Genomic DNA, 12,173 nt, shown 5'->3' on the forward strand with positions numbered 1-12,173 from the left:
CAAACCATGCAAAGAGCAGCGTTGCCAACTTAGCGCTTTAGTCGCTATATTTAGCCACTTTTCAGACCCCTCTAGCACTTTGATTTCTAAAAAGCTCCTAGCGCCAAATCTAGAGACTTTTTTCTGCTACTGGAGACTTTGGAGACAACATCTAAAAGCAGCGAACTCTGCTCTCCAGAGCGAGTAGATTGGTAACCCCGCCTCCTGCTCTCCTAGTGAGCTTAGTGCTTGGAAAAAATCTTTCATTCCTTTAGAGACAGCATGACAAGTCAGCTGAGTACAAAACATAGAGAGGAAAACAAGAAGAAAAGGGACAAGAAGAGAGGGACACAACCTAGAACACATAATGGATGTCTATTCTATTAACATTTCTCTATCTCTATAATGGGTCTGTTATATTTGTTGTCTTTTTAGTTCAGAGGCCCCCTGCTTGTCTTTGCCTAGGGCCCCATATTTGCTAAACCCGCCCCTGCATACAGCATTTATTCTTTGCAGATGGAGACAGGTTTAGGCTTTGGGGTCCAAACCGGTGCTGTTCTATAGAACGGTTCTATAGATCAGCAGATAACGAATAATGGGATGATTCTATTTCTAAGGTGGTTGTTGTGGCAGTTCTCCCCGGTGAGTGGGACCTGTCACTCTCACATGGCTCCAAAATAACTCGCGTGGCAGACTTCCAGTTATGTGTATCCTTGTATATAAAGGTCCAGTGCTGCCATATAGCAGCGCTGGTTAATAATAGGAGCGCGGCTGTCAGGCGCGGGGCCAAGGATCGGCCTCCTCTCATTGGATCCGTGCGGTTTTTTCCGCTACTTTCTGGTGAAGCGCTGGTGGGAGGAGAATTTCCAGCAAGTAGTGATATCAGAAATAAACCCCGTCCTGTCTGAGGGAAGAGCAGGACATATAAATACCCCTGATGTGTCCAGACTGCAGTGGAACTGCTTAGAGGAACAGACAGTTGAGAAACAGGCTGGACGCACCGCTTCCTAAACATTACGCTTCATTTCTCCCCTGCTGCAGCCAGAAGATGCGCATCTACGCCTGCTTCGCCTCCTGGTTCCTCTGCTGGTTCAGCGGAGCGCTCGCCTCCCGCTTTGAATCGGAGGATGTTGTACCTGTTAGGATGAACGGTCGAATCAGAGGGCGCTTCTGGAAAAGGAGCGAGGAGAACCCGGTGTTTACCCTCAGAGCTTTCGGCAGGAACCTGACACTCAACCTCATCCCGGACTCCAGCTTTCTATCGCCGTCCTTCACCATCCAGCGCATTAGAGCCGCGGATGGAGGCGCTTTGCGCAGCGGCTCAGGTGCCCGAGCCGACCTGCGCTCCGGCCCCTGGGGCCCCATGAACCGGACAGAGGAGAGCGGAGGACGGCTGCAAAGCTGCTTTTACTCCGGTAACGTGGGTGAGGACCAGAACTCGCTCGTAGCGGTTAGTCTGTGCTCGGGCATCTTTGGCTCCTTCATCACGGAGGGGAAGGAGTATCTGATCGAGCCCAAAGTGCGCAGCGCCCGGGGGCCGGACTCTGCCGAGAGGCTGCATGTGATCAGGAGGAGGACAGCCGCCGACAGCCCCGCGCTCCCCCTCTTGTTTGATGGCTCTGCGGAGGCGCGCGGAGCGGAAAGTTTTACGCGCGGCAGCGGTGACGCACGGAGGGAAGCTCGACGCAGACGCTTCGTTTCAGAGCCAAGGTTCATAGAAACCCTGGCTGTAGCAGACTCAACCATGACCCACTTCTATGGAGATGAAATAAAGGTCAGGGGTCATATGATCGCTCACACCTCCACTCACTCAACCAACATTTAGGATGAGCTTTCTGAGTATTACAAACAAAACAAAAACACTTATTGGGAACATAAAGAAGAATCAGATCTGTGATATTAGAAGGAGTTTGGCCAATTTTAGAGAACCTTAGAGATAGCTCAGGATAACCTGAGCCACTCTAACTAGAAGCTTTATCAAAAAGGAAAGTTTTAAGCCTAGCCTTAAAAGTAGACAGGGTGTCTGCCTCACGGACTAAAACTGGTTCCACAGGAGAGGTGAAACAGAATTGTTTTCTTATTTTAAGTGTAAATTGTCTTGTTCCATTGGCGGCAAAATGTCTCATTTACTTCCTTGATCCAAGACCAAATGCACTTATTTTAAGATAATTTTTTTCTAGTGTAATAAAGAGAATTAGTCCTAGCACTGATCCATGTGGTACTCCACAGGTAACCCTGGAGCAGGAAGAAGGTTTATCATTAACGTAAACATACTGAAATCAGTCAGATAGATACGATTTAAACCAGTCTAGTTCTCTTTCTAAGCATGCTTAGTGTGAGGGATTGCTGAAGAGTCAATGAGTCGATGCAATCGGCTGGTTTTTCTTAGATAGAAAACTTTGAATAAACCTGACTGGATGATCTGGTGAACTGGAAAGTGACCTGAGATGACATGTGTTGTGAATTGGCGCTATAGAAATAAAGTGAATAGAATTGAAATATTTTTACTGCCAGTTTTAGGAACATATTTTGCAGAGTTGAATATAATTCAGTTCTTAACATCAACTTTAGGAGAAGAGTGTTGGTTAAAACAAAAAAGATTCTGCTCAAATTTCACTAAAATCTAAATTTGTTGGTCTTCAAATTTGGCTTTAAAATGATTATTGTTTAAAAAAAAAAACAAGAAACATTGTGGTCATTTCTAGTTCTGGAAGGATGTGGGAATGTCCAGCATCCATTTGGTTAAAGATGCAGAAGTTCCAGACAGGTAAGATGATGTCATTTCATTTAGAGTCATAATGGACTGAGAACTGGTGAAAAAAGGGTAATGGAGGATTCCATTTTGTGTCCTGATGAAACAGCTGCTGCTTTTTGTGCAACTTGAAATCACCTAAGCAGGAGTTTCTGACTCAAACTAGTGTGAAGAAAAGCCAACCTTGACCTGACTATGGAGCCTGTTTAGTGAAGAATCGCTCTAACTTTCCTGGCAGATTCTCATTTCCTGGGTTTCCCATCCTGTACGTTAGGTCTGACTTCACCGCTAGTAGAAAACCCACAAGGCATTGCTTTGTTTTCCTCTGCTGCTTCACGAAACGTGCTTTTGGCCCTCAGGAAGGCTGAGTGGAAATATTTGGGCTGAGAGAAGAAGTCAGGCAACAGAAATGTAAAAAATGCCGTAGCACATTCCTTAAAGCTTTGTCACATTTTGGCGTCATTGCTTCACTATCATCCTGAAAGATTTATGGGGTATGCATTGATTTATCAAATGCTATTTTCTTTAAGAGCATCAGAAACTATTTCAGGGTGTCTTCACTTGCAGACGTCAGCATGACAGTAATAACTGAGTTCCTTTCAAAACTATAGATTATTTTGCAAAAACGTTTTTTGCCATTTGTTATTTTACAGCTGGAGATTCACTTATTTAAATAGCAGGTGATGATGAAGTAGGACATGCCTGGTTTTTTGAGATTTCTAAATCTGAAAAGTGTGAAGTGCATATAATCAGCCCCGTTTAATCCTTACTTTCTGGCACCACTGTTCTCTGCAATTACGGCTACAGTTCATTCAACATGTGTCTTAATCAGCTTTAGCAGGCTTTATGAGCCTTTTGGAGATGCCATCTCCAGGATACAGGCAAAAACATGCAGACTTTATTCAGCCAAGATAAGAAAAGCAATCCTACAATCCAAGGAGCAGCTTGGAGAAGGTGAAGGAACTCTGCTTCCACATCCAGCAGCTGCTCTCTGCTCAGTCAGGAGATGCTCGCTAGTATTTCTGTTAAACTACTCGAGAGCGTCAGGAAGTTTCCGGCGTCCAGAGGTGGCGCAGGGATTTGCAGACCTGGGAACCGAACTGGGAGCCATTTTCAGCCCTGGCATTTTTTCATCTACACAGGTCCATTTATGGAAGCATAGTCAAACGCCTGCATCTCACATGTGAAACACGATATGAACACAGATTGTGGATTAACCGATCTATCTTCAACCATCACCAAGACTTCTAGAATTCGGTTTTACTGGCTTTGATTATTAACACAGACGCAACAGTGACTGCTGCTGCGTTACGTCCAAATTGCACAAAGCCAGCCAAACACCCACTCACACATACTAGGTCTACAACATCAGCCAGAGTGTTGTAAAAACACCAATATAAAACAAAACAATATGGAGGCAGACAGGCCGTTTTTCTAGAATGAATCCATTAAAGCTCAGCGGTGTGTCAGCATCACTGCCAGTCCAGGTGGCATGTGGGCAAAGAAATGGAATAATGTAAACAGATGCAAAACCCATCATGCACCGCAAAATATTCTTGCAAAATATCTTAACATAAATTTGCCAAATATAAGAGGAACATCGTAGTTTGGTTTAAAGAAAGCATTTTAGTTTCGATTATAATTTAGTTTATTGCAAGAAGAAATAGAAAATGACACCATATGCCAACCGTCACAAGGACGCACATTACAGGGAAGGGCTATATATACTGCATGCATCATTTAGGTAGTTAGCATTGGATTATTTCTTGAACTCCGGAGAGTAAGTGTTGGGGCCGGTATGATTAAAGAAGAGCCGGCCCTCACACGCTGAAATTAGGACCAGCCCAACGGGCAAATGCCCGCTATCACAGATTACCAGTTGGAGTCTGTGGATTTGGTCCTTTGACATTAGCTGCATCTCTTTCTTTCTCAATCCCATCCCATATCTGACTTCTAAAAATAAAAATAGAAGCCACTAGTTCCTAAAAAAAAAATGCATTCCAACTTTAGCTTTAGCTTTATGAAAATGGGCAAATCTGAAGGTTGAGCTGTGCTCCAAAAGTGCAGCAGAGCTTCAGCTTTTTCACTCACCTGCAGGCTTGACTTTGCTCTCTGAAGTTGGATGGAGAGTCTGAGAGCAGAACGTCTCAATCTCTGCTTTTCTTATAAATTTCCCAGCCTTTAACCTCATTCATCTCCCAATCATCTCTGACCAGCGGTCCTGCTCAAGCTTCATAGAAATGTAGATTTTCCATCCTACATAGGGCAAATGGCCAGAAGGTCTGGAGCTGATGCCTTCAAAGAGATTTCCAGTTTTAGTTTCCTGCATTTTGCAAATAGGAATATGAATGAATGAATTACCCATGTCTGGACTCTCATTATTTTCAGTGCCTTTTATTTATTTATTTGAAAGGTTTTCAAAGTAAAAGAAAAAGAGTCCAAAAGCAAGCTAAATTTTTTGTATTTTCATATTAGTAAAAAACAAATTAGAAAAAGGAATCCATTGACCCTTTTTTCTCCATTTATGAGCTCCTTGGTGTTGAAATGTAACATTTAATCACACTATAATACTTAGTTTTATGCAGCACAATGTAAAACTGTTCAACAGGATGAGGTAACATGAACATCGTGTCTCTGCTGCCTTTAACAAAACAAAATCAGAGGACTTTTTCAAACCAAGAAAGGCTCAGTCTGTTTGCATTTAGCGCTGTCCTCAGCTGCCAAGCTCTCTTAGGCAACCACACACCAGGATCAGATGGACTGAATGTTAAACTGGCCACAAGCACACATTCCCCCGATTCACAACATGTCCCCACCTGTGGGCAGGTGGGGGAGGATGTGTGCAGATGTGGAAATGTGTCCCTGTGGAACCTTGAAAGGTGAAGTCCGCAAGCTCCTCCATCCTTTAAACATTTTTAGACAGTAAACAAATCAAGTTCCTGTAGTTCTCCCAAACTTGATCCAGGCATGGCGTGAGGAGACATGCAAAGCAGCTGGACTCTTTTCCTCTGTTTTAATCAGAAGAAACGTTCCTGCATTGGTGATTTGTTTTTTTTCCCCAGGGACCAATCACATGTGCTCCGTTTTCATTAGTGTTTTAGAGCGGAGTGGCAGCCTGGTGGTCAGGTCATAGAGCTTGGAATCTTAAGGTTCTGAGTTCCTACAAACTCCCACAGACTGACACTCTGGGTCTCTAAGCAAACACCCTTAACCCCACTCTTTGGGTGCTGCACAATGGCAGCCCACCTCTCCCCAAGGGGATGGGTTAAATGCAGAGAGTTCATTTCTCCAATGTGAGATCAATAAAGTTCAATTATTATTATTTCAATTATTATTTACACCATCTGCCCTCAGAACCAGCAAGACAAGCCTGGGCCATTTCAAATCAAATATAATTGAGTTTCAATTCAGTTTATTTCTATAACTCCAATTCACATCATGTCATCTCAGGTCACTTTCCAGTTCACCAGATCATCCAGTCAGATTGATTCAAAGTTTTCTATCTAAGAAAACCAGCTGATTGCATCGACTCATTGACTCTTCAGCAATCCCTCACACTAAGCATGCTTGTAGCGACAGTGGAGAGGAAAAACTCCCTTTGAACAGGAAGAAACCTCCAGCAGAACCAGGCGCAGTGTGAGCGGCCATCTGCTGAGGCCCACTGGGGTTCAAGGAGACAGAAGCAGACATAGAAAAAGAAGCATAGATACAAAATGAAACTAGAGTATTAGCCAATCAAAATTTCCCCACTTTCCTTGATGGGCCCTTGGCTGGTCGTTGGCTGGTCCCCTACAATTACTTTTTAAACATCAATCTTTGTACTAAAATATTGTTTCATTGTTGTCCTAATTTGTGGACATTAAGATCTAAAGAGAATCACCATCTCTTTTTTTTTTTTACGGCATCCTGTCTGGCAATGTGGCAAGAAGAATAATTGTCTTGATGCCAAAGAGCCCAACAGATTTTACTTTCACAAGTGGAGCAGTATGGCAATTGCCATATTGCTCCACTTGTTTCATGCATAGAGATTGCTTTATTATAACTATGCAGGGAGGTTTACAGTTTATATGGACACTGCAATGTAAAAAGAGCAGAAAAACAGAAGAAGAAAAAGAAAAAAAGAAAAAAAAGAGAAAAGATGAAAGAAAGAAGAGATAGAAAGGAGCTAATGACAAAACATTTTCAGTCTGCTTCACAACCAAAAGACATGGTACGAGACATACAATAAAGCAACACCTTGAAACTATCGCTAAAGTAATATTATTAAGTCTGACATGTACTCTATGTCACCTGAAGATATGAAGAGAAGCGCCATCTCATGGTCAGACCCTGTAATTTAATAAAAGGGTGGAGTCAGAGGGGTCACTCCAGAGGCTGGAAGTTGGAGGGGATTTTGCTGGGAGTTGCAGGGAAGTGGGATGCAATTCGGCTGGCATTTTTTTTATTGGCTCCCACTGTAAATGTGTGAATGAACTATTCTTTTAAGCGTCACTGGCTGTATTTGTCTCTAAAACGTTTGTATTTAACTAAAATATATGACTAATATGTGTTTGTGTAATATGTAACTACTATGTATTCGATTGCAACAAAATTATTTAGTACAAAAAATACAAATCTTAAATTGGACATTTTAATTAACTAAACAGAACAACTAGCTGTTCCAGCTGAAGCTGATCCTAACTAACGTGCCAGCTCCTCATCATTCTAACTTTAGCTTTTCTTCTTTCCTCTTCTCTGCAGTACTACATCCTCACCCTCATGTCCATGGCGGCTCAGATCTACAAGCACCCCAGCATTAAGAACTCTGTGAACATAGTGGTGGTAAAGATGCTGGTGGTGGAGGATGAGGAGATTGGACCAAAGATCTCCAGCAATGGAGGCGTGGCTCTAAGGAACTTCTGCTCCTGGCAGCAGATCTTCAACCCACCAAGCCAGAGGCATCCAGAGCACTATGACACGGCCATGCTGTTCACTAGAGAGGTGAGGGACGCGCAAAGCTTCCACTATGTCCGTTCAGTAATCAGCCTAAGATGTTTTAACCTGTAGTTCATCACGACATCAGATTAACAGTCTTATCAGCACATTAGCTGACAATCTTCTCTTTTTTTTAACAACCACTCCCAACCACCAGTAGAAAACACTCTCTGCTCATTTTAATGGGCACAACCAAACTGGTTTGTAGATCCGCTGCTACACGGCCGTTTAATGGAGGTACTAACCAAGAACACAAAATAACTACAACTACTGAGAGAAGAGACACACGGATACAGATAAAAATGATCTTAGTCCAAATGGGAGCAAAACAGGCTGCTTTGCTTCTATGTTAATGGATTTATTATTCTTTCATTTTTGTTTTTCTCACATTAGAGATGAAAATGACTTTAAAGTCATATTTAAATGTCATATCATTCTGGCTTAAACATTTATATAAATGTACTCTTTATCAGACAATATTGTCCCAAAATTTAGAACATTTCTATTTTAAAAAATCTGTGTTTTTTTTTTTTACCATTATCTTCTGCAGGACAGTTAGTTCTACGTCAGCCTGAACACCTAAATTCAGCCAATCATATATCAACGGTCATCTGTCAATCACATTTTTTCAGTCATAGCATTTTGATTCATATGTCGCAGCTAATATACGCAACGGTTGAAACCAGAATCCTTTCCTTTCCCATTGAGTTGCGTCCCAGTGTTCACGGGGATGGACGTCTGTGTCTTCGGCAGGCGTAGAGCTAACAGAACTGGCAGCGTTGCGAGGCAAGGGCTCAAACATGTACGGCTGGAAGCCTTCTACACCAAACCAAGCTTCTGCCGCCCTGGCGTCCTCTTCCACAACATCTTCGTCCTCGCTTTCCTCCTCTAAATAAAAAATGGATGACGGAGGAGACTCATCCACGACCTCCCACACTAAACTCTCCTCCTCTTGCATGTTTCCTCTGTCCATAGCGTTCCTTGACAGCGTCGTTTCTAAGTCACCGATTTAGTGCTATTTGGTCCCAATGGAATTTCCCAATGGGAAATTCCATTGGGACCAAGTGAAGTGAAATTAAGTGAAAACAGCTTTGGAGGAAAAAAAAACAAAGGGGTGGGGGGGTGACCGACTGGGAGCCTTTAGCCACGTGGAGATCAACAGCAACAAAAACGGCTTTAAAAACATCCCTCCGGATAAAGATTCATGTTTCCCTCACAGTGTGAGAGCAGTTATCTCTTTGATGATTACTGCTGTGATGATAATTGATTATTAAACGATGACACATCAGTGGAACCAGAAACATAAAAAGCTATGGAGAAGAGAACTAATGGGCGTCGATGAACAAAATTAAATGGTGGTCACTGTATGCGACCATGTGGATATTCACATGGTCCCCCTCGTTTCTCCAGCCTGGGTGTGGTGGGTGCAGACAGATGTCATAATTCATCCCAGCTTGCTACACTGTAAACAGGAGGTAAGAGCAAAACCAGTCATCTCAGGCCTGCGGACGATCCGGCCAAAAACCATAAAGAGTCCCGTGGGCGTCTGAAGTTCAGGAGAAGCAAAAGTTATTCCAGACGCTCATCCGTTCTCACTGTTCTTACAGAATTCGTAGTTGATGAATATTTGTAGATGACAACCTTTCTAAAAGTGGCTGAAAGAAAGAGGGGCATAATTAGATGTATGTCATATAAAATAAATTATGAAACATTTGAGTTTTCAGGGAAGCTGAGGGCAGAAAAGATCTGTCTTAGAGAATCAGTGTCCAGAAAGGTGACTCCTGTTTTATTACGCAAAGGAATTTCTCTCCACTACAAGATACACTATATTGACAAAAGTATTTGCTCACCCATCCAAATTATTGGAATCAGGTGTTCCAATCACTTCCATGGCCACAGGTGTATAAATTCAAGCACCTAGGCATGCAGACTGTTTTTACAAACATTTGTGAAAGAATGGGTCGCTCTCAGGAGCTCAGTGAATTCCAGCGTGGAACTGTGATAGGATGCCACCTGTGCAACAAATCCAGTCGTGAAATTTCCTCGCTCCTAAATATTCCACAGTCAACTGTCAGCTGTATTATAAGAAAATGGAAGTGTTTGGGAACGACAGCAACTCAGCCACGAAGTGGTAGGCCACGTAAACTGACGGAGCGGGGTCAGCGGATGCTGACGCGCATAGTGCGAAGAGGTCGCCAACTTTCTGCAGAGTCAATCACTACAGACCTCCAAACTTCATGTGGCCTTCAGATTAGCTCAAGAACAGTGCGCAGAGAGCTTCATGGAATGGGTTTCCATGGTCGAGCAGCTGCATCCAAGCCATACATCACCAAGTGCAATGCAAAGCGTCGGATGCGGTGGTGTAAAGCACGCCGCCACTGGACTCTAGAGCAGTGGAGACGCGTTCTCTGGAGTGACGAATCGCGCTTCTCCATCTGGCAATCTGATGGACGGGTCTGGGTTTGGCGGTTGCCAGGAGAACGGTACTTGTCTGACTGCATTGTGCCAAGTGTAAAGTTTGGTGGAGGGGGGATTATGGTGTGGGGTTGTTTTTCAGGAGCTGGGCTTGGCCCCTTAGTTCCAGTGAAAGGAACTCTGAATGCTTCAGCATACCAAGACATTTTGGACAATTCCATGCTCCCAACTTTGTGGGAACAGTTTGGAGCTGGCCCCTTCCTCTTCCAACATGACTGTGCACCAGTGCACAAAGCAAGGTCCATAAAGACATGGATGACAGAGTCTGGTGTGGATGAACTTGACTGGCCTGCACAGAGTCCTGACCTCAACCCGATAGAACACCTTTGGGATGAATTAGAGCGGAGACTGAGAGCCAGGCCTTCTCGTCCAACATCAGTGTGCGACCTCACAAATGCGCTTCTGGAAGAATGGTCAAAAATTCCCATAAACACACTCCTAAACCTTGTGGACAGCCTTCCCAGAAGAGTTGAAGCTGTTCTAGCTGCAAAGGGTGGACCGATGTCATATTGAACCCTATGGATTAGGAACGGGATGTCACTTAAGCTCATATGTGAGTCAAGGCAGGTGAGCAAATACTTTTGGCAATATAGTGTATTTCTGTAATGATTAATAATTTAGTCTCCACTTTGCTAAACAAATTCCCAGTAAATGTTTTCATCATAGATCAGTAGAGCTATTTTCTTTCAATGATAGTAAGATATTACAGCAGCAGTTTAATGAACTACACATAAATAAAAAGCTTCTCTCTATAACATTTAGATTAGCATCCTTAATCTCCACAGCTATGGGGAAAAAGAGGTAAAGCAAATTGCTTAAAAAAAGGAACCAAACTTTAGATAGTTGAATTTGACCCATCCAGTCACTATAGCAGGAATTACAACACCAGAACCGCAGCAGAGTTTTCAAAACAAATAAAAAAAGGGGTTAAAAAGTATGTTTTACTGTAAAAGAGTCAGGAGAGAAAAAAATCTAATGTTAATGTAGCAGAAAAACTGCCTCTCTTGGCCTCTCAGAGGAATAATTCAATTCAATTCAGTTTATTTCTATAGCTCCAATTCACATCATATCATCTCAAGGCACTTTCCAGTTCACCAGATCATCCAGTCAGATTGATTTAATGTTTTTTTATCTAAGGAAAACCAGCTGATTGCATCGACTCATTGACTCTTCAGCAATCCCTCACACTAAGCATGCTTGTAGCGACAGTGGAGAGGAAAAACTCTTTTTTAAGAGGAAGAAACCTCCAGCAGAACCAGGCTCAGTGTGAGCGGCCATCTGCTGAGGCCCACTGGGGTTCAAGGAGACAGAAGCAGACATAGAAAAAGAAGCATAGATACAAAAGGCAACTGTCAACCAGCTCCACAGGCGGCCCCGTCCAGGAAACACACAGCCAGGCAGACGAGCTCCGAGCCAGCTCCCATGTCAGAGGATGAAGAGAGCACATCCAGTTAGTCATGATGATGGTTTTTAACTTCAGCCTCCCTATGCTGCTTCTCTGGCCACCACTGAGGCCTACCTTCCCGTGTGCTCCGCATAAAGGCTTATCTTTACGACTACCAAGTTAGAATATTTGACAAAAATGAAATGTCAAAGATATAACTTAAACAGAACCAAAACCATGACAAAAACATATAAACTAAACAGTCAAACCGTAATAAAAACTGATATCTTTTACCTTTACACATTACAAAGTCCTGGATACAGTTTCTCTACTGTGTGTAGATTAAGGTTCCTTCTAATTCTTCCTTTAGGGTCATACTGTCTTGGCTTACGTATGACCAAACAAGATGTCATGACATCTCACAGTGTAGGTGGGACCAAACGATGGTAAATATTTTTCCCAGCACCAGAAAATTATTTGCAGGTTTTACGGTTTGATAATAAAGATGTTTTGTTGGTTATTAAAGGATTTGTTTTTGGAGAAATGTTTGGAATTTCTTATTTTTTGGGCCATGGGGGATTGTAAAAGAAAAATCGAGAGGGAACGAGG

At 42.9% G+C, this 12,173-nt stretch overlaps 1 protein-coding gene across 2 annotated transcripts in view; it reads left to right on the forward strand.

Annotated features, from left to right (window-relative positions):
* Nucleotides 1-717: 717 nt before the first annotated feature.
* Nucleotides 718-12,173, forward strand: part of LOC119774221 (A disintegrin and metalloproteinase with thrombospondin motifs 8-like) — a 47,641-nt gene continuing 36,185 nt past the window's right edge. Inside the window, exons 1-2 of one of the 2 annotated variants that reach the window (XM_038271627.1) lie at nt 718-1,753; nt 7,472-7,711. In XM_038271627.1, the coding sequence (XP_038127555.1) occupies nt 1,028-1,753; nt 7,472-7,711 (966 nt within the window). In that variant the 5' untranslated portion in view covers nt 718-1,027. The remainder of the gene's footprint in view (nt 1,754-7,471; nt 7,712-12,173) is intronic. The other variant, XM_038271628.1, reaches the window with a different exon arrangement.

The sequence above is a fragment of the Cyprinodon tularosa genome, unplaced genomic scaffold, assembly GCF_016077235.1.
Source record: "Cyprinodon tularosa strain WSP-4 unplaced genomic scaffold, ASM1607723v1 ctg800, whole genome shotgun sequence".
In the NCBI taxonomy this organism is placed as follows: domain Eukaryota; kingdom Metazoa; phylum Chordata; class Actinopteri; order Cyprinodontiformes; family Cyprinodontidae; genus Cyprinodon; species Cyprinodon tularosa.